Source organism: Mytilus edulis, chromosome 5, assembly GCF_963676685.1.
Source record: "Mytilus edulis chromosome 5, xbMytEdul2.2, whole genome shotgun sequence".
NCBI classification, from domain to species: Eukaryota; Metazoa; Mollusca; class Bivalvia; order Mytilida; family Mytilidae; genus Mytilus; species Mytilus edulis.
Window position 1 is genome coordinate 45,846,574 of NC_092348.1, and position 23,209 is coordinate 45,869,782.

At 32.5% G+C, this 23,209-nt stretch overlaps 1 protein-coding gene across 2 annotated transcripts in view; it reads left to right on the forward strand.

Annotated features, from left to right (window-relative positions):
• Positions 1-22,885, forward strand: part of LOC139523779 (b(0,+)-type amino acid transporter 1-like) — a 33,609-nt gene extending 10,724 nt beyond the window's left edge. The window contains exons 3-14 of one of the 2 annotated variants that reach the window (XR_011664687.1): positions 7,080-7,181; positions 9,270-9,509; positions 9,970-10,095; positions 10,629-10,728; positions 12,097-12,141; positions 12,656-12,779; positions 14,403-14,506; positions 15,353-15,449; positions 16,272-16,421; positions 17,717-17,885; positions 21,841-22,347; positions 22,748-22,885. Coding sequence is in view for 1 of the 2 variants with exons in the window: in XM_071318036.1 (XP_071174137.1) it covers positions 7,080-7,181; positions 9,270-9,509; positions 9,970-10,095; positions 10,629-10,728; positions 12,097-12,141; positions 12,656-12,779; positions 14,403-14,506; positions 15,353-15,449; positions 16,272-16,421; positions 17,717-17,885; positions 21,841-21,914 (1,331 nt within the window). In the remaining variant the exon portion in view is untranslated. Of the gene's footprint in view, positions 1-7,079; positions 7,182-9,269; positions 9,510-9,969; positions 10,096-10,628; positions 10,729-12,096; positions 12,142-12,655; positions 12,780-14,402; positions 14,507-15,352; positions 15,450-16,271; positions 16,422-17,716; positions 17,886-21,840 lie in introns of both variants that reach the window. The other variant, XM_071318036.1, reaches the window with a different exon arrangement.
• The last annotated feature ends 324 nt before the right edge of the window (positions 22,886-23,209 follow it).

A 23,209-nucleotide genomic window follows, 5' to 3' on the forward strand; every position in this document is an offset into this window, starting at 1 on the left:
TTTTTTTCCTTCAGATTTTTCAATAAATGTAATATATAATGAAATATTGGGGTTAGAAGGTAAAAAAGGGGGGGTAGGTTAATTTTTTTAAAGATATCATACATGAAGATTTTTGAAAAGATAACGTTTGGTCGGCAAGCCAGATTATAAATAGAATCATTTTTTTTCTCTCAGAAATTTCTTATATAACATCAATATAACTTGGTTTTAGCTTCAGAGCTAAGTTAAGGAGGCTCGAGGGTATAAAAATTTCAGAAAAAAAATAAACATTTGTTTTTCATTTCAAATTTTTATTTGTTACCTTTTGTAGTTGTTACTTATCATATGGTGCAAAAATCATCCAAAACAAACAATTCCTGTCGGCCCCAGATGACTTTTAAAATGTATACATCACTGAAAAAGTTCCAAATTATCTCCCTTTGGTGGAAAAATGCCATTTTTTGGCTTTAAAATTGAAATATCTTTTTTAACTCATCGGTGACCTATATTTTTTAATATAATTTCCATATAAGATGTACTTAAACTAAATTATTGTAAAATTTGAGCGATTTCTGTAATAAATTTCTTTCTTTTTTTTTCGATATTACCTTTATTTCTCCTATTACTTGAACAGAAAAAAACCACCTTAGTTTACAAAAATGTATGCTTCTTTCGAAAGCAGATTGTGAGCGCAAATGAACGGTGACCCCACTTTTTTATTTCATTTTTCTGTTAACCATAAGATAAAGTTTATTTATAGAAAAATATAGAGAAATCCTATATAAATGATTTAGACCCGCGAACCCCCTTAAGGTACATTGTAGTTGTCATGTTTTGGGATTTTTGTCAGATTTTGGGAAACCTCAAGTTTTATTCATTTGAATGCCTAAAGAATAAATTTGTAAGGGTTCTGCGAAACCCAGTGTCTTGGCTACTTTTGCTGTAAATCGCAGGCTCAACAGAAATGAGGAAAAAATCGGTAAAAATATTCCTTTTGATACTATCTTTTGATTGTAAGAAGCTTCTGTCCAAGTTTGGTAAAATTCCAGGATAGTTTATGAATCTAATAAATGTTTTAAAAACTTTTACTGCAGACTGTATGTCATGTTAACTGGAAGAAAATCTAAGTCCATTTAAAAGTAAAATACGGAAAAAATGGATTTATCTTTTTACAAAATTTACTTCTTGATACTATCTTATGATCATAAATAAGCTTCTGTCCAAGTTTGGTACAAACCCAGCATGCCCAGGATAGTTTGAGAAAGTTATTAAAATTCTAAAAACTTTAACCACAGAGTAAATGTAATGTTTCCCTGCAGAAAAAAATAAGTACATTTATAAGTAAAAAACGGAAAAAAATAGAATTTTATTTTTACAAAATTTACTTCTGGATACTATCTTATGATCATTGGTATCTTGTAGAGAGTTGTCTTATTAACAATAATACCACATCTTAAGATCAAATGGTCACTTTTAGAAATTTCTTTATAGTTAACCAACAACATTCAAACTTGATCTCTGTTTTGTGGTAATAAGCATTGTGTATTGTATACACATTGTATACATGTTTCATAAGATTTGATTGAGGCAAACTATAATTGCAAAATAGAAACCAACTTTGTGACGACTAATGTACTGACGGACATGGATTAAACATACTACAACGCCCCCTCCCCCTCCCAAATTGTGGCGCGGCCATAAAAGTGTTTATTTTAGTTTTTGCCATTGTACCTTGAATCGATCAAATGTGTGCACAACGCGTGGGACATCGGAAATTTATTCTTTTTTTACACATGGGACACTAAAGTCTTGTATTCATGAATGATTACAACTTGTTGGGACTAGAAAACATTGATAATTACAAAGAAAAATAACATTGGTATGTACTGCGCTGTTTCTAGTGTTGCATTTAATTGAATAAGACCATGTGTGGAATTTGTCTTCAAATTATTACTGTTATTAATCTTGTATTTATGCAAATATTCTCAACTTAGTGGTTTCATTCCAAATCTCGGGATTAATGCAGTCTTTTATAAAGGTTACAGAGACAGATACAGAAAATAGGGGCGTAATTCATGTAAAGGTTAAAAAAACGTTGAGAATAGCAAAATATTTTTTTTGAAATTTGAATCTAAAAGAAGATGCTCCGCAGGGAGCAGCTTTATATGACCGCCGAGTTCGAACCCTGAACATTGGGCAAGTATGGACACAACATTCAAGCTTGATACAGCTCTGAATTTGGATTGTGACTAAATAGGTGACACAACAAAGGTTTCTGACACATAATGAATGTGGTCTCAGAACTTAAACTTATAAAAGCTTTAAATTTTAAATTGGACATTACCTATTATGGTCCAATATCCAAAATCAAAATACATGGTTAGATTCAGCATGTCAAAGAACCCCAAGAATTCAATTTTTTTATGAAATCAAATAAAGTTCAATTTTGGACCCTTTAGACCTCAATGTGGACCAATTTGATAACCGGTTCCAAACATCAAAAATCTAAATACATGATTAGATTAGGTATATATCAAAAAACCCCAAATATACAATTTTGTTGAAATCAAACAAAGTTTAATTTTGAACCCCAATTTGGACCAACTTGAAAACTGGGCCTATAATCAAAAATCTAAGTACATGCTTAGATTCAGCATATCAAAAAACCACAAGGATTCAATTTTTGTTGATATCAAATAAAGTTAAATTTTGGACCACAATTTGAACAAACTTGAAAACTGGGCCCATAATGAACAAGAGACTCTCAAGAGCCTGAATCGCTCACCTTAAATGTTTTGCTTAAATCTTCTATCAATGATTATTTTGGGTTTCAATTTATATAAATGGTTCTTCAAATTCTGTCATATCTTCTTCAAAAGCAAAAACAAGAGTGGACACACTGAAATGTCTCGTGTGTCTCGTGTTCATAATATAATTATGATGAAAGTATAAAAAAAACCATTGTATACCCCAAGCATTACATTATTGCTCTTTACAGTTTATCTACATCTATAATAATATTCAAGATAATAACCAAAAACAGCAAAATTTCCTTAAAATTATCAATTCAGGGGCGGCAACCCAACAACGGGTTGTCCGATTCATCTGAAAATTTCAGGGCAGATATATCTTGACCTGATAAACAATTTTACCCCAGTCAGATTTGCTCTAAATGCTTTGGTTTTTGAGTTATAAGCTAAAAACTGCATTTTACCCCTATGTTTTATTTTTAGCCATGGCGGCCATCTTGGTTGGTTAGCCGGGTCACCAGACACAAGTTTTAAACTAGATACCCTAATAATGATTTTGGCCATGTTTGGTTAAATTTGGCCCAGTAGTTTCAGAGGAGAAGATTTTTGTAAAAGATAACTAAGATTTACGGAAAATGGTTAAAAATTGACTATAAAGGGCCATCACTCCTAAAGGGGTCAACTGACCATTTCGGTCATGTTGACTTATTTGTAAATCTTACAATGCTGAACATTTTTGCTGTTCTCAGTTTATCTCTATCTATAATAATATTCATGATAATATCCAAAAACAGCAAAATTTCCTTAAAATAACCAATTTAGAGGCAGCAACCTAACAATTGGTTGTCTGATTCATCTGAAAATTTCAGGGCAGATAGATCTTGACCTGATAAACCATTTAACCTATGTCAGATTTGCTCTAAATGCTTTGGTTTTTGAGTTATCAGCCAAAAACTGCATTTTACCCCTATTTTCTATTTTTAGCCATGGTGGCCATCTTGGTTGGTTGGCCGGGTCAGCGGACACAATTTTTAAGCTAGTTACCCCAATGATGATTGTTGCCAAGTTTGGTTCAATTTGGCCCAGTAGTTTCAGAGGAGAAGATTTTTGCAAAAGATAACTAAGATTTACGGAGAATGGTTAAAAATTGACTACAAAGGGCCATAACTCCTAAAGGGGTCAATTGACCATTTCGATCATTTATGGTCATATGATCATTTAAACCTTGTGTTTAAATTTCATAGATTTCTATTTACTTATACTGAAGTTAGGTTACGAAAACCAAGAAAAATGCTTATTTGGGCCCCTCTTTGGCTCTTATTCCTAAACTATTGGGACCTCAACTCCCAAAATCAATCCCGACCTTCCTTTTGTGGTCATAAACCTTGTGTTTAAGTTTTATTGATTTCTATTCACTTATACTAATATTATAATGCGAAAACCAAGAATAATGATTATTTGGGCCCTTTTTTGGCCCCTAATTCCTAAACTGTTGGAACCAAAACTCCCTAGATCAATCCCAACCTTCCTTTTGTGGTCTCAAACCTTGTGTAAAAATTTCATAGATTTCTATTTACTGAAACTAAAGTTATAGTGCGAAAACCAAGAAAATGCTTATTTGGGCCCTTTTTGGCCCCTAATTCCTAAACTGTTGTGACCAACACTCCAAAAATCAATCCCAACCTTCCTTTTGACACACACACACATACACACACACACATACACACACACACAAAACAAGATATAATGTTATCGGAATCTTGAACTTATGAGATGTACATGTATGTAGAACGACGCATAGTAAGGAATCATTCATAATTGATACAATTATTTTGCTTGATAATTTTGATATGATAATCTTGCCGGTAATAGCATAATCATTTTACCGGGATTAGCACATTTCCAACTTAGCAGATGTATTCTATTTGTCTATCTCGGAGATCCTGAATTTTAATTTCGGGATAGTAGTACAACAAAGGAGTTATTAATGATATGTTAATAGCTACATGTATATTTAAGGAGGCTCGAGGGTATAAAAATTTCAGAAAAAAAAATAAACATTTGATTTTCACTACAAATTTAATTTGTTGCCTTTTGTAGTTGTTACAAAAATCATTCAAAACAACCACTTCGTGTTGGCCCCAGATGACTTTTAAAATATATAGATCATTGAAAAAGTTCCAAATTATCTCCCTTTGGTGGAAAAATGCCATTTTTTGGCTTTAAAATTGAAATATCTTTTTTTAACTCATCGGTGACCTATATTTTTTAATATAATTTCCATATAAGCTGTACTTAAACTAAATTATTGTAAAATTTGAGCGATTTCTGTAATAAATTTCTTTTTTTATTTCGATATTATCTTTATTTCTCCTATTACTTGAACAGAAAAAAACACCTTTACAAAAATGTATGCTTCTTTCGAAGGCAGATTGTGAGCGCAAATGAACGGTGACCCCACTTTTTTATTTTATTTTTCTATTAACTATAAGATAAAGTTTATTTATAGAAAAATATAGACAAATCCTATATAAATGATTTAGACCCGCGAACCCCCTTAAAGAGGATTCCACTATACTGGACTTCTGATATTAGCGATCAACAATTGACTATTATTATTTTTTTTAAGTCACCACCAACTTAAAATGTGTTCAATTTGCCTGTCCGTCTATCCGTCCGTCCATCACACTTAAGTTTCAGTTTAGAAATGCTTTGACCAAATGATTCTATTATTGGTTTGTTAATACTATGTTACAGGTCAATTTTGTGATTTATGTTGGAAGAACATCTTAGACGGGTGTGTGTGCCATAAGAAATTAAGAATTTTCTTACAATTGTTAGGGCCATATCTATCTTGCCTTGCCATAAGCCAGGTTGGCCCACTTATTGTAAACCCATGAAGTTCATCATCTGCTAACTTCCAAAAATTGATAATCAGATGATGAACTCGGAACAAAGTCCGACCAAATGCAATTATATTTTTAAGTATCTACTTGCATGCAACATTTAAAAAAATCAACATACCCCCTACCCCCCCCCCCCCCTCCCCCTCCAACCCCAATGTTACATTATATATTACATTTATTGAACAATCGGAAGGAAAAAAAACCCAGACAAGACTGTGAGTGAAGCAAAGAATGAAGCCATATTCCAATTTGAAAATAAACACCCTCTATTTATGTATTTTTTTACATAAATTTCTATTTTTGCAGTTTTTAAGTGGATGTTGCTATGGATAATATGTGTTTCCGTGGTAACAATTGAAGTCAATAACACTTGACAATAGTAATTTAAAGTTTGAGTTGGCTTTTATGTATTTTCTTATTGGTTATAAAACAATTCAGGACATTTAAGCTCTAAAACTGCAATATTCTGCAAATAAAAACTCTGTTTCCAAGGAAAAAATCGGTTGCTATGGTGATAAAACTAAAAAAAATCCCACGCATTTTTCTATTTAGTTTGGTAAAGTAGTATCCAAACTTCATTACTACAGTGCTAACTATTCTGTACACATTTGCACTTTTTTTTAAAACACCTGAGAAAATTTTATAATTTCGAAAAAATCCCAATTTCAGAAATGTTGAAAATATGCATTTTTTCGCAAAATTTTTCAAAAAATATACAAACTTGGATGACATGCAATCTTCACTAAAATGAAGCTTAAACCAAGTTGTATAAATGTTACATATGAACATTAATGAAAAATGCATGATTCTATTCATAATCAGGCTCTAAAATGTGGTGATTTAGCCGATTTTTTTAATGATTTTACAATGCTTAACCACCCAAAAATAGTGTGTCCGTTACCATGGCAACCACTCATATTTTCACACTCAAAATTTTTTTTTGAGCTTTATTCATTTATTGCTTCTATTAGTTCAATTATAGATAAAATCTGGAACCCCCCATATATCACATGTATATGGCACTCTGCCTGGTTCTTATAAAGAGCTGTACTTAAGTTCAAAAAATTATATTTGAATTTTTACTTGCATTCTGCGTGTGAATTTAAATGCAAATAACTTAACCTTAATGGTTCAATTCGCAAATTATTAACAATTCAACTACATGTTTATGATAGCAACAGTTTGAAAACACACCAAACATCATATCTGTCTTACACCAATTCGATCAATATAATATTTTGTTTCAGTATATATTGTTTGGTTTATATCTGATTTATTTTAAAAACCGAAATATCGTTTCTTTCAAATTTAAGGTCTATGATAGTTCATATTTTTCTGCACACATTTTATGCATGTAAGGTTGTTACCGTTTCTGAAATTAATGTGTATTGTGTATTTAGGAATTGATGAACTCGTACATTTTTTTTATGTTATAATCTTCCAGGTTCAGGAATATTCATATCACCAAAAGGAGTCTTACAAGAGACTGGATCTGTGGGATTAAGCTTAATAGTATGGGGATCTGCAGGAATCCTGTCTCTTTTAGGTAACTATACAACCTATAGGTAACGTATAAAAAGTATCGGTTGTCTCGACGTGGTAAACCACAGACTTTAAAATTGTATATTTTCTTCTTCTTCATCAAGTACATGATATGTCTGAGTTGATGACTCAGATGTATGATGTCTGAGTTGTGTTGTCGTCTTCTATAAAGCCTCTACCTATTACGTGGTATAATCAACCTACAACGCAGAGTGTATACGTCTAGTACAAAGCAGATACATATTCAAATGTTGACTACGATTGTACGTTTTCTTTCCGTAGGTCGGTACGAAATAGCTACATGTAGTAGTGCTGAGAGGATCATTAAACACCAAAATTGAATCATCAATATCTGCATATGTCTTAAAGAAACTTAGTACCAATACAAGTAACTTCTTATGCGTGTATGATATGGACAACATATCAGCTGATATGCTTCCTGTTTAATCAGGGAATTTGCTCTCTTGATTTTTCAAAATAGTTTGAAAATACATTTATGATCATGATATATTTGACCAAAATCAGATACATGTATGTACTCAACGCAAAACACGATTTGAAAAATAACCGTTTGAAATTGATTTTAGCTGTCTGAAATAAACTTTTATTGAAAACGCACAAAACACTACAAAATAGGAAAATGAATATAACTATATGAACTTTTGTTACTGAATACAATTTACTATTTTATTTTACTAATTATGCCAATGCCACACACGTAGAAACTATCAAGCAAAAAATCGTGATTTAAGAAATAATTCATGGAAGCCATAGATTATTGGAAATTTACACATGGCCTGGGCCGTGATATTCGAATTTTATCCTGAGCGTTAGCGAGGGATAAAATTAACGAATATCACGGCCCAGGCCATGTGTAAATTTCCAATAATCTATGGCTTCCATGAATTATTTCGATTCTAAAAGGACAAATACAATCATTAAAAACTGAACGACGGTGGGGAAAGCTGTGTGTGTGTGTGGCTTTTCTGTTTTACTCCCTGTTAGATAAAGCTCAAACATCCTAATAAATCCGTAGCTTGCATGGATTATTTCGTGAACAACCGCTAAAATAAAAATCTGTTTCATTCTCAAAACCAACAATTGTCATTTTGATTTACATGTTTTTCTCGTAAGCTACCGTCAAATCCAAAGTTGACATTTCGTAACTAAGGAGCCGCCATGTTGACTTGCTGAAATCAGTAAATATGCGAATAATACAATAGAATAGAAAATCAAACAAAACCTACCTTGATAATCAATTTTAATACATTAGTAAACAACATTTCAATGGTTCACGTAACAGAAAACTTTCAACTCTAGCGTTTTCATTTGTATGACGTCATGTTTTGAAATGACTTAAATGCGCCAAAAACATTAATAGACTTTCGCGGAATTTTATTTTATTTTTATTTTGTTGGTTTCTCCGAGGTCTTGTGCATTACTTCTTTTTATTTTGCATCCGAATAAGAATAAAAGTGATTTTTTCTTTTTTAATTGCAATTTTTAAAACAATAAAATCGGCAAAGGGTTTGCAAATAGGTTTCAATACATGTGGATTTACGTGGGAAGTATATTGTAACAGCCATTATTATGTACACCACGGAGTCTGCGCTAAGTATAGATATATCGAAAATTTAATCACAGTGTTGTTTACAAAGCGAAAGAAGCACGTCATATTAGAATCGTCATTTGACACTATACATGTATGAGGTTCTGTTTTAATTCACACAACGCGTGTTTCTGAAGTGATACGTCATATGTGTGAAAAATTCCGAATGATATACAGGGGTCTATTTTTATCCATATTTGCTTAATCAGACAAATACATACAAAATACACAGTACATATTTATGAATTATTAGGCAAAGCAATAGTTGGCAAAAGATACCAAAAGGAACATTCAAACTCACAAGTCGAAAGTTAACTGATTATGCCATGGCAAAACAAAGATGGGGTACCGTGATTAATAGCTTAATCGTTAGTAACTTGGAACACGTCAATCTGACATCAACACATACGCAAACACAAACCGAAAAGACGTATAAAATTGAAATTAAATCGCTTTCTTCATTGTGTCTCAATATTTTTTAAGGTTCATTGTCATATGCTGAAATAGGATGTGTTGTAAAGAAGTCAGGAGGGGAATATGCTTACATTGACGCAGCTATGGGTCGCTTGATGGCTTTCATGTTTGCTTGGACAAAAATTATCGTATTGACACCATCAAGTGTTGCTGTGATATCACTGACGTTTGCGTCGTACTGCGTCACATTTTTTCCATACTGTGGAGAGCCTCAAGTTCCTCTAAAAGTCATTGCAGCATTGGCTATCGGTGTGTTTATTCTTTAAGTACATGTAGTGTTATCAATATTTTTCATTTGACGAGCTGAAAGCATTGTAATTTGAGGATTTTTAGAAACGAAAATGCAAAGTAAAACATTTAATTGATTCTATTCAACAGTACACTTTTAAATAACAATTAAACACACAACTAAATTAAACCCAAAATGTGAACACAAACTATTACTAAGTCTTATCTTTATCAAACACCATGTGGTCAATTAAAATGATATTGTTTTTTAGAATAAGTTTATATTACAATCATTGCGGTAAAAAATTGTTTGTTTTGAACTATTTTGATGTACGAATGATACATATACATGTATAACGTAATCCAGCATGCATATTTTAGAGCAAATGAATTTCAAATGTCGCGACCGAATTGGTTACTTTAACGAGTAATTTGTATGGTATAAACATACATGTATTATAAATCTTTTCTTTTTAATTAGTGACTTTGACTATCATAAATTGTTATGATACGAGAGCTGGAGCCAGCGTACAAGTATTCTTCACAGCAGCTAAGCTGATAGCACTGGTCATTATCATCGTTGGAGGTCTTGTAAGACTTGGACAAGGTAAGCCTATACGGTAGATGTATTTGCTCATTTTAAATCATAGCACAGTCTTAATGTGTCAAATAGTCGTTTTCTTCAATTTGTTACTTTTATAACGGATACGTTATTCTTTGATATGATTCGACATCATTATATTTGAACAACTGGCTCCTGACTTGTGTCAGTAACATTCATAATATGTGTCTGTCCCGTAACCTGGGACAGTAGTTAGTCCTATGATATAAGACTCTGAAGGTTCATATCATTTACATTCAACGTTTTTTATCGAATATTTTTTTTTTACTATCAATGTTGAGGTTGAGGTTTCAACATTGATAGTAAAAAAAAAATATCCGATAAAAAAGGTGGAATGTAAATGATATGAACCTTCAGAGTCTTATATTATTGGACTAGGACAGTAGTGTAACAGTTATACAATAAAAATCTTACTAAAAGGGCTTCACTCAATCAGATCGATACGAGTTTAAAGTAAAAAAAGAAAGTTCATTGGTATTCAAGGATTCCATGATATATCTAAATTTAATCACATGCAGGTCATACAGCGACAATGAAATCTGGTTTTGATGGGACAATCGGCACTGCATCAGGTGTTGCCTTGGCATTTTATGACGCGCTATGGGCGTATGATGGATGGTAAGTTTGACAATTTCAGTTGATTACTAGTTAATTTCAAATTTGTGCAAGGTTATACTATATGGCGGTTTTTAGTGTCTTCTGATGTATGTAATTTGTTGTTTTCTAGTATTTGTTTTGTCTTCTGGTGTAATTTTGATCAGGATATTATACAATTACTGTCTTTTGGTGAGGTAAATGTGTGGTTTTATTGACTTTTGAAAGACTGATATTCACTGAGGCCAACGGCTGAAGTGATATCAGTTTTTCAAAAGTCAATTAAACCACATATTTATCGAAACAAAAGACAGTAATTGTTTTATTCCGTATTCCGAGAGAAATGTATGTAATGGAAATTATTTACCGAAATCAACTGTACATCAAACGTCTTTTTACCAAAATCATACACGTAAAATCACGCGACGTTTTGCGCGGTGAATATTCTTTCCGCAGGTGAATATGCTTATTTATTCAAAATCCCATTCATATAGAAAAAGCAACTAGTTTTATCAATATGGAATAATTGTTTTCATGTTTTCCGTTTCAAAATTTATATTTTTGCATTTTATCCATTTAACATGATTTACAAGTTGGACGTTTATTAGTTATCAAACCGATGTACACTGACCATCATTTGTAATAAAAGGATAATTATGATTGATCGATTAATGCACACCGCAGTCCATATTGACTAAGCTAGGATCTGCCTTTTTTACACGTGCAATACAACATAAAATCCACATGAACATGTTCGAACTGGGATAATGCCTACAACTGTAGTACATTCACATTCAAAATATAAACGAGAGCGCAATATACTAAAGTAACAGCCCTATCACAATTAACCTCTTCTTTTTTTGTAGTCATAAGCTTAGGGTTATATAATTTTGAAATTACATCGAATTCGCTAATCGCGTTCAGACACTCTCCTTTTTTAATTCGAATTGATTCGAATTGGCTAATTCGTATTATCCAATTCGCATTAGAAGTACGCTTTTGTTGATACGAGGTAAACGTTAACGTCGTTAGGACAGTAAAGCGAATTTGAAGCGCATTGTAATTCGAATTAGAATTGACGTTTCGACGTAAAACGTTTCGAATGCAAATTAAAATAATTCCAATTAGTTAATGCGAATCGAATTCGAACTACGTGTGAATTCAACATAATTATTCTTGTATCGACCTCATACAAAGGCTATATTTGTATATTATCTTACATCCTGTATACCTCTGGGAATAACATTGGTTAAAAGCGAACACGTTGGCATGCACCGTGTATATTCAATATTAAGTGATTTTTGCGTGTTTTATCTAAAAACAAATTTCAGAGACAAAGGCTTTGTGAAATACATAGTATTTGTTTTATGAATATCTGTTCTCTATTTCCAGGAATACATTGAATTATGTTTCAGAGGAATTGAAAAATCCTTACGTGTAAGTTTTAGTAGTGACTGTTTGTCTACTAACCATGTTATGAGAAATTTTAGTAACTAAGATAATTGCTGCATATAATACCTAATAAGTTTGCTTTATAGAGTGACGTAAATTGTTGAATTTCGTAACTGACCTTTCTGTGCACTGTGAAAACACAATGAGTTTTGTTTTTCGTTTGTACTTTTGCTTGATTTTGAACGAATTTTCATTTAGTGCTGTATGTATAATGAACCTTGTGTTATTTCACTAAAACTACCGTTGACAGAGTGTGTGATTGTTGCTGTTGTATATAACTGATTGAACCGCGACCCAAAAATGTAACAAATTAGGTTATTTCACTGATTTAACTGGAAAAGAGAAAGAACTGAGAAATCAAAAATTAGCTTACTTTTCATACCTGTAATTGTTGAGAATTCTTAATACCATCATTACACCTACAAAATGTACTAAACATAATTATGTAATTTTGTGTTCATATTTTATTTGAATTACTAGTAACATTCTCACTTTGCAGAAATTTACCACGAGCTAATGTAATTGGTGTGCTGCTAGTAACAATATTGTACATTTTGACTAATATCTCGTATTTGGTTGTACTTGGAATAGACGGTCTACTCGATAGTGACGCTGTTGCTGTTGTATGTATATTTATTAATTTCTAAAAACTAAACTTCAAGTTTAAAATTTCTACTCGTGTTTTTCTTCTTCTCTATACAATTATGGGATATTTGGAAAGTAAGTAATATCTATTTATGCTGCAGTATTAACATTTGTGCAATAGGAGTTTCTTTAAGTTGATGAAATATTCCGATATAAAAAGTTTTTAACAGGATACTGTGTTTGTAGATTGGTACAGCTTATAAATAAAATATACGTGAAACGGTACACATAATAAACTTCAACATTAAATACTATGCAGCCTTTGTGTTGTTTATTATGTTTTACTTGTGGTTTTCTTTTTGTCGTTACTTTTTTTGGCATAGCATTGTCTGTTTGTTTATTCTGGAATAAGTTTAAATATCCCTTTGACCTCTTTGGCCCTTCTTCTAAAAACAACATTCTAACCGTTTCTAGTAAGACCAATCATCAATTTAAAAATCTTTGTCAACGTTTTCCAACAACACAGCGTACGTAGTCCTCGTCAGATTACTAATTACATGTTTGACATATGCTAAATTTGTTGCACGTTATCAATCGCTTTTAATATATATACTCTCGTTCCAAAAACCAGATTGGCTGTTTGTAAATGTATGAATACGTAGTCTGCAATTATCTAGATTTTTTAAGTGTGAACTTGGACGTTAAATAACATTTATTACAAATGTAGGCCTGTATTTTTCATGTTCATGATCCATTATTAAACTCGCTATTTTGGATGTAAAAGGGAATCATATTTAGGTCTTAGAGTTAATAAAAAATACAAGGTTTTATTCAATTAACTGGAATCACCTTGCCGTACATTGATATTTAAAAACCTTGTACAACCGACGACTTTTATTCATTGCATGTACGAAGCGATGACAGTGAAAATATGATAGCCAATATTTTCCAGAGAGGATTGTTCGAACATATTTGTCTGAAAGATAGTTAATGTTGACCTATCTTATGGATTGCAATTTTTATACGTTTATATGTGCCCTTTTCAAATTTACGAATTTAAACTTTGAAAAAACGTTATCTATAACGGTTTCCTGTTAACTTCATTTGTTTTCTGTGTTTTCTACTCGTTCAACTCATTCTTAATAATTATATAATTATTTAGTAATTGTAAGTTACTTTCCCCCTTCCCTCTTTGTTTCAAATTGAGCTGTTGTCTTGGTTTTGACTTATATATCACAATTAAAACTAATTTTGTTTGTTTGAACCAAGATTATAATCTAATACGCCAGACGCGCGTTTTGTCTACACAAGACTGATCAGTGACGCTCAGATTCAAGCAGCTACATGACTGTATAAAGCCAAACAAGTACAAAGTTGAAGAGCATTGAGGACCCAAAATTCTAAAAAGTTGTGCCAAATACGACTAAGGTAATAAATTCCTGGGATAAGAAAATACTTAGTTTTTCGAAAAAATTACAGTTTGGGAAATGTATAAAAATGACCATTTAATTGATACTCATGCATGTCAACACCGAAGTGCTGACTACTGGGCTGGTGATACCCACGGGGATGAAACGTCCACCAGCAGTGTCATCGACCCAATGATTTAATAGTTATCAAAGTTACCAGTATTATAATGTAACTCTTTATTTTATCGATAGACTTGGGGAGATGATGTACTTGGTGCAGCAGGTGTAATCATGCCCATTTTTGTAATGTGCTCAACATTTGGTGCTGCCAACGGTGCATTATTTGCAGGTGTAAGGTATGATATGTGTAAACTTAATTTTCAAACTCCTTTGTATCTTCTAAAAATTGTTTCAAGAATAATTCATTTCAGAGATTATATAAAATATAAGAATGCGCATGCGTGTCACAAAGTTACATCATCGACGTCTAGGCAATATTCACTACACATATTTTAAGATAATATTAATTCATCTTTATTTTCATTTGTGGTTAGATTGATGTTGATCTTTCACAAATAATATTACACGCATTCTCTCATTTTTGCAAACAGTATTGCAAATCTATCTTTCAAGGGTTTTTGAAGTGTAGTGATCGTATTAGACAAATCTTGGCACATGTTTGTCACTCATGTTGTTGTTATAAATTGGAATTTTGGAACATTTTCAATAATTATACTCTTTGTGTTTAATGGAGACGACTTTATATTTATTAGTGCCACTCCTTTGTGTTTGTTCCTGAAAGATCCCCAAATTGATTCTTTTAATATTATAAAATTCTGAAGACATGAAATATCCTGTTACTTTATTGTAGTTAACTGACACTCTAACATGATCATTAGTAATGAGGATTTGTCTACTAGTATCTCAGAAATAACCCCGATGGTCGAGTGGTTTATGTAGTAAAACTGTCGTATCAGTATCCTTTCAACCCTGATGTTGTGAGTTCTAATCCTGCACTTAGCAGGTGCTCTTTACTTCAATCCAAATGGTTTAGAACTTTCCGTCTTTCTCCCGAAGGTCGGTGGTTCCCTCTTAGCACTCAAACTTCTATAACTAATACAACATATGACAGCCGCAAAATTGCACAATATTAATGAAAGAGGCGTTTAAAACCAATCACTCAATCTATCAATCTTTTTCAGAACACTGTATGCAGCTGCACGTGATGATCAGTTTCCAGAAGTGTTGTCATATGTCAACTGTAAAAGATACACGCCGATACCATGCCTAATATTTACAGTGAGCTTGTTTCATTTAGTTTGTTTGAATTGTCAATTATCTCCCTTGGTATCCGGAATGACCCGTTGTCCTCGATATACTAGGCTTCATGTTTTTATTTGCCATTTTATGTATCCATAACGTGTCAACGACATATAAAAAGTAGTACGTACAGAAGACAAAAAAACATGAGAAAACATTAGTCGAAGAAAGACCGTTATCAAAATGGGAGAAAATATTACACAGAAAATTAAATCAGATCATCTAGAGCCATTGTTTTGGTGCTCGGAAATCTAAGTTCCACATATGGTATCCTAACGTGAAATGCATTTGTCGTAATGAATGTCAACACTAAAAAGAACAAAAATCATGGTAATTTCTCAACAAGGGTAAAACAAGTCTGAACGTTTCGAATCAGAAGTGCTTGCTTATCCATGACATTCAGCTTACATGACGTTTAACGTGTACCACATCTTCTTATTTTCATTGACAATACTTGTGGCTATCTGTTATACAAGATTGAGTACATAATGTCAGCGTTAATGATTACTAATATCTCAATACATAAAAGTTCTTTTTGAAATAAAATTGTTTTGCTATTATAAATTCAATACATAACAATTCTTGAATTCATTAGACAGGAATACACTTTCCTAATGGATGCATTCAGAATGCTGTAACGTGATTCGATGTAACCTAATGCGAATGTTTTTGATTAGAAAAAAAAAGAATTTTGCGAAAATATGAGGACTAGTCAGTAAAACAAACGAGAACAAAGTTAATATTTAGAATTAAGTTTATTTTGCATGGCATTTTATTAGTTGCTCTTTTTTTGTATTGTAGTCTGTGGTGTCACTTCTTATGCTAATTCCCGGTGACATTGGAAGCTTGATAGACTTTTTCAGCTTTGCCTCCTGGATGTTCTACGCATTGGCAATACTTTCCCTATTTATCTTACGATGGAGACTACCAGACGCACACAGGCCTATAAAGGTATTTTATCAAACCACATTCTGATAAAAACAGATGAATTTTCATTTGCATTGTTTGAGCACTTCCACTATTTGATTATAATGCATCAATTAATTATTTCAGTCATTTAAAGATCAATGAAACTCTTGTTTTCCATCCAAGCTCATTCTATCAATTTATGTCTTATTATTTATTATCTTATGATTTAGAGGGGTGTCATCTAAATCCCCCTCCCTGAAACCCTTTTTGTCTCGTTTTTCGATAGATTCATCTAAAATTGCAAAGTACTGATTAGTGAAAATCAATAATTTCAGTTGAAACGAGAGCCCTATCCCTGCGTCCTGATATGCATATATGCCACGATACAGGCCTTGTTACTTAGAAATGTTTTGATGTCAGTATAACTAAAGATCACAAGAGTGCACACGCTGAAATGTCTCGCCTTCTTTACTAAATCATTGATATTATGTTGATAGTCCTAAATTTAAAGCTTTATTACAATTTTTAAACATAAACTTAACATTAACCCAGAAAACAAAAAAAATACCACTGAACCATGAAAATGAGGTCAAGGTGAAATGAACCATGCCAGGCACACACGTACAGCTAACAATTCTCCTATACAACAAATATAGTTGACCTATTGCTTAAAGTTAAAAAAAAACCGGAACAAAACCCAAAAAACTTAACACTGAGCAAAATGAGGTCAAGGTCAAATTCAATCTGAGCAAGTGACATATAGATCATACAATATTTCCATACACCAAATATAGTTGACTTATTGCATATAGTATTAAATAAAAGACCATAACTCAAAAACTTAACTTTGACCACTGAACATGAAAATGAGGTCAAGGTCAGATGACACATACCAACTAGACATGTACTGTAAATATACTTTGATATTACTCACCAGTCGCCAGGTTTACAGAAAGAAAATCGACGATCAAAAGTAAGAAAATGTATAACTCCATTGTGATTTTGATAAACAACGACTGACTTTGAAGAAATACATAGACATTTGGTGTAGACGAAAATCGGTTCTTTGGCGACAGGAAAAGTAATCAGATTTTTATTTAAACTTTTCATTTATAAAATGACTTTTTCAATTTTGAAACAAAAACTGAATATTTTATTTTTACAAAGTATGAAGCATCCAGGTCTTCCACCTTCTAAAATATAAAGCTTTTAAGAAGTTAGCTACCACCGCCTCAGCCGTAGCCGCCGCCGCCGGAACACTATCCCTATGTCGAGCTTTCTGCAACAAAAATTGCAGGCTCGACAAAAATCGCATTAACAAACATTTTTTATTTCAGATTTTCATTTTGTTACCTGTTATTTTCCTTGCCTGCTCTTTATACTTGGTGGTAGCACCAATAATACAGGATCCACGGTTAGAATTCCTGTACGCTTTCCTTTTTATGGTTGGAGGATTGCTGTTTTATATCCCCTTGGTTCATTTTCAATTGATGACAGGACGTTTCGGTAAGATATTTCTAAAGATATGGAAACGATTTCTTCACACTTTTCGATTTAGACAAAAGTAAAATCACATAAATACTGAACTCCAAGAAAAATTCAAAACGGATGGTCCCTAATCAGTTGGCAAAATCAAAAGCTCAAACAATTGATTTGTTTTTCCGATTAAACTTATATTTATATTCAGTGGTTATTACTAGTAATTTAAGGTGTTCGAAATTCAAAATTTAAAGCACACACTGATATTTTAATGCGTACAAAAATGCTGTTAAATTACCATCGCCCCAAATGATGAGACCCACGTTTTCAAACGAGTTTCCTGTAATTTAATGTTGAGGACTCAGTCTGTATTGCACCAATGCATGCGAATATATGTAACACTCAGAGCCGTGTCTTCCCCCTCAAACGTGTCCGAATCCCCCAAACGTGTCTAAATCGACGTCACTGAACTGCAAAACATGTCTAGTTGTAAAACAGCGCCAAAGCTTCTCATTTGTATAAACGACCAAACGTGTCCATTTAAAAAACACACCCAAACGTGTCCAACTCCCCAAATGTGTCCATATTTTTATGCCCCACCTACGATAGTAGAGGGGCATTATGTTTTCTGGTCTGTGCGTCCGTTCGTCCGTCCGTCCGTCCGTCTGTCTGTCTGTTCGTCCGTCTGTCCCGCTCCAGGTTAAAGTTTTTGGTCAAGGTAGTTTTTGATGAAGTTGAAGTCCAATCGACTTCAAACTTAGTACACATGTTCCCTATGATATGATCTTTCTAATTTTAATGCCAAATTAGAGTTTTTACCACAATTTCACGGTCCACTGAACATGGAAAAGGATAGTGCGAGTGGGGCATTCGTGTACTGAGGACACATTCTTGTTATTTACTGCAATTATCATTCGTGTTAATATCATTAATTCGTGAAGATGATAAATCGTGAAGGGAGAATGTCCCATTTTCTGCGCGTTTCTTACTGAAGTCATAAAAAAGATTTTACTAACTCTTAATTTTTTAGATTAAAATCCCAAAGAGTGTTATTCCGAATAACCGTTAGAATTAAGGTCTTATTTTAAATTTCCGATATGATAAAAGAACCTATCTACAGTATAGATAAGAAGATGTGGTATGATTCCAAATGACACAGAAATTAACAGCTACTAGTATAGGTCATCGTACGACATTCAACAATGAGCAAACTTAAGCCGTTTCCCCATATTTAGCTATAAAAGGCCCCGAAATGACAAATGTATTTTATTGCTAACATGATATCTTTTAAATAATTCATTAAATATTTGGCACTGGACTTTATGTCTCTTGTTCGTGTGTCTTTTTTGATGTTCGAAACTTAAAATTTATTGAAAAACCTGATTCCCAGTTTATGATCTAAACTATCAGAACTGTTGAAAGAAAGGGAGTCAATTCTGCTGGATTAATATAAAATGCATCAACGGAGTTTACTAGTACAAAATAATTCACATATTAAACGATTAATTCAATAGTACAAGAATTATTTGTATGTTTGCTCTAAATGAGCATAAAATACTTGCAACTGGACAAAAATCTATGTCAGTCAAAAGTCAATTCATATGTTACAGATTGAATTTGCAATATTTTTTTATGCTTATCATTAACAACTGGCATTGAACAAACTAATGCTAATAAATGCCCACTTCATCAACTGTGTCCCCCATCACATAATTGCGGTAAACGCTATTGATTTGGGAAATGCATGTATTAGCGCTAAAAGACGTGAGGCGTTCTGGCGTGTAATAATGGACACGTTTTGGGGAATAACAATTATCGGACACGTTTGGGGTTATGAAATCGGACACGTTTGGGAAATATTGAATAGTACTAACACGTTTGGGGGAATCGGACACGTTTGGGGGGAAGGACACGTTTAAGAGTGTTACATATATACTAAACTAAGTCCTCGTTGCGGGTTGTTTATTTCTCCATTTTATACGATGATTCTGTAACGTTTTATCGAGAATAATGCTTCATTCAGTGATTGTTGATCGCAAGCTAATTAATTTTCAAGTTGGTTGACAAAGTTAATCGGACAGCGACATTCGTTAACAATCAACAAAGAATTATAGAACATCTGCAAAATAATTGAATTGATTAAGGGATGTTTTATGTTTTTTAAATACCCATGCATTTCCATTTGTTAATCAAACTTTTCAATAACATTTGTTAAATGATTTGGAGTATTTTATTATACCTCCGCTTTTGAAAATAGTGGAGTATACCGTTTAACCTCTGTTTATCCATCCTTCTATCCGTCGTTCCGTTCATCCGTCCAATAAATATTTTTCGTCGTATATTTCTCAGGAACTACATCATATAAAGATTTCCTGATTTGTTTTCAGGTTATATATAAGACAGCTCTATCGATTCGTTTTCAGATTCATCTCTGAACGCCTTTCTGTTAACCGAAATATTTTGGCGGGGCTATTATCAGTGAGCAGAATCTAGCAGTTTCACTTGTTTGTTCTTTATGAATCAATTATTACTTGTTACCTTCCAGTGCAAGTTTGTTTACATTCTTACATCACGGGTTTTCCCCTGGCTTGGCGGTGGTAAAAGTTCAAACGTGATCTCCTATTGAACGTTGCTTCACATGGAAACATCGCCGAATTCTAGTAAATAAGAAGCCAATGATCTATTAGCAGAACATATCTGAAGATTCTAATAAGTTAAAGGATGTCTGTTACTGTTAATCTACCTCAGGAATAGATTACCTTAGTTGTATTTGGCAAAACTTTAAGGAATTTTGGTCCTCAATGCTCTATAATTTCGTTCTTTATTTGGCCTTTTATTAATTATTTTGGATTCGAGCGTCACTGATAAAAGTCTTTTGTAGACGAAACGCGAGTTTGGCGTAAATACAACCCTGGTATCTGTGATGAGTTTATTTGGAAGAAAGTTCTGGTACAATTGATTTAAAGTAAAACTTATCTATTACGTTATATAAAACATGATCACTTGTTTTTAAGTTTGAAGTATAATATGACTTTTTATTATAAGTGTATGATTAACGATAAATTGTGCTGACCATACTCTCGTGTCCCATATTAGAATAACAAAGCCCGATATTGTTTATCTAGTGTAATCCCTATATATGCTTCCATTATCACAATGAAAATGTTTCGTTCTTTACCAAAAAGCTATCGATTCTTGGTTAACGATTTATTTCATAGACAGAACATGTATATATAACATCTAACCATTGAAAAAAAAATGCTTTTATAATTATACCCCCGTCGCGGCGGAGGGACTTTAAATATTAATATTGTTCGTCCGCACGTCAGTATAAGTTTCAGTTTTGTAACTTTATATATCTCATCCAAATGTTATGACGCTCGGATTTGTTTTTTTCTCTATCGATTGATGAGTTTCGAACAGCGGTATATTACTGTTGCCTTTATTCACGTTATTTATGAAACTTGTATTCAATTTTTATTTCCGAAAACACAGATCAAGCATGAACTTCGTGTAGTTACTTTTACCAGTCTTGAGTTCTGCACCTTTGTAACACTATATGTGCATGCGGGGCATCATCTGTGTCCCATGGAAACATTTTCTATTTATTTCAATAACATCGTGCAATAAATTCTGGTCCGGTAAACTATACTTCGTTCTACGATATAAAGGAGTTCGCACCTTGAATGTAACGACCATTAAAGATCCATTAAAACAAAATAGATTTATACTTAACTAATAGTTATATATTATACATAAAGTTTGCAATACGGGAAACATATTTAAAAGAAATATATGTTTCTAGTAAATTAAATGTTGTTCCGGAAGACTAAGTTGACAAACTTTTAAGAAAACAACATGAAATGTGGTTGGATTAACATGTTGTGTTTATTGACCAAATTACATTTGTTGTATTATATAAAGTCTTTTATATCAAAGTATGTTGTTTCAATAATATATGACATGTATTTTTCATTTGCAGACGCTGTTACTAGATTTCTACAGAAAATTATGGAAGTTGTGCCAAGTCCATACGAAGAACCTGATTTTGGATAAACACAATGCATCCACTTTTACATGTTTTATCTTAAATGTATACTGGTATGATTTTAAAACATTTTTGTCGAAATATTTACCGTTAGCACTACATGTAGCACAGATATATTTATATATAATGCTGTATAATTTGAACATATAACAGAGGCACAGTTAATAATAGTTCAAACGGTATTATTGAACGAAGTTTTTGGTTATTGCGATGTTGTGACCTAAAGGTGGTGTTTGGGGAGGCGACTTTTTGTATGACGTCGTATTTTCAAGGACAAATGAGATTTTACAATAGATTCAATATGTCATATTTCTTATTTTGTTTTATTTGTTTTTGTATATACCATTGAAGTCGCTGAATATTTCTTGTATTTTTGTAAGTTACATGATTGACGCACGTGAACGGTACTATAGTACATATTAGAATGAAATTCAAAACAGTGTGGCTGTGGCCATTGATTGACACATTAAATTCATCCATTGACTGGGACAATTTACGTGAACGTTTGTCTGTAACGACCACTGTTCACGACGTACCTACGATAGACATTTAAACTGTGGGGTCACCAAAGGTTTCTTAATGCCTTTAATTATAAATAATTCGAAAAATTAATCAGGAATAACCTTTATGTTTTGATTTATATAATTGATATAAATCAAAACATCGTGTTATTTCTGATTAATTTTTCGAATTACTTTATTAAGGTGTTGACAACCTTTGGCGACCCCATAGTTTAAGTGTCTTTAAAAAGTACATAGTGAGCAGTGGTCGTTACATACAAACGTTCACCTAAATTGTTACAGTCAATGGATGAATTTAATGTGTCAATCAATGGCCACAGCCACACTGTTTTGGATTTCATTCTATTCTATAATATCATTCGCATTAATTTAGGTGTAGTAACATTTATATCATTTGTTATAACAACTGCTGTAAACAATATATTGAATATAAAAGGATGAAAACTGTTAAAACCAAATAGTTTCTAATCATATTTATGCTTTGAGAATTAAAGAAAAACAAGGAGACATCCATACCATTACTTTCCCCTTATATTACATTATCTGCCTTATGTTTGTGAATTGCAAGAAAACTCTTCATGTCAAAAAGACACAACATCACATGAAATATATTTTGAGCGATAATTGCAGATATCTAAAGGCGTAACACAAAATGAATCACAGGTAGAGCTGTGAGTGCTCACGTCATTTCACTTAAACAAAAAAGAACACAAATATAATAAATGTATGCATACTATGGATACATCTGGATTTTTACGTTCACCAGTTATACTTGTGACCAA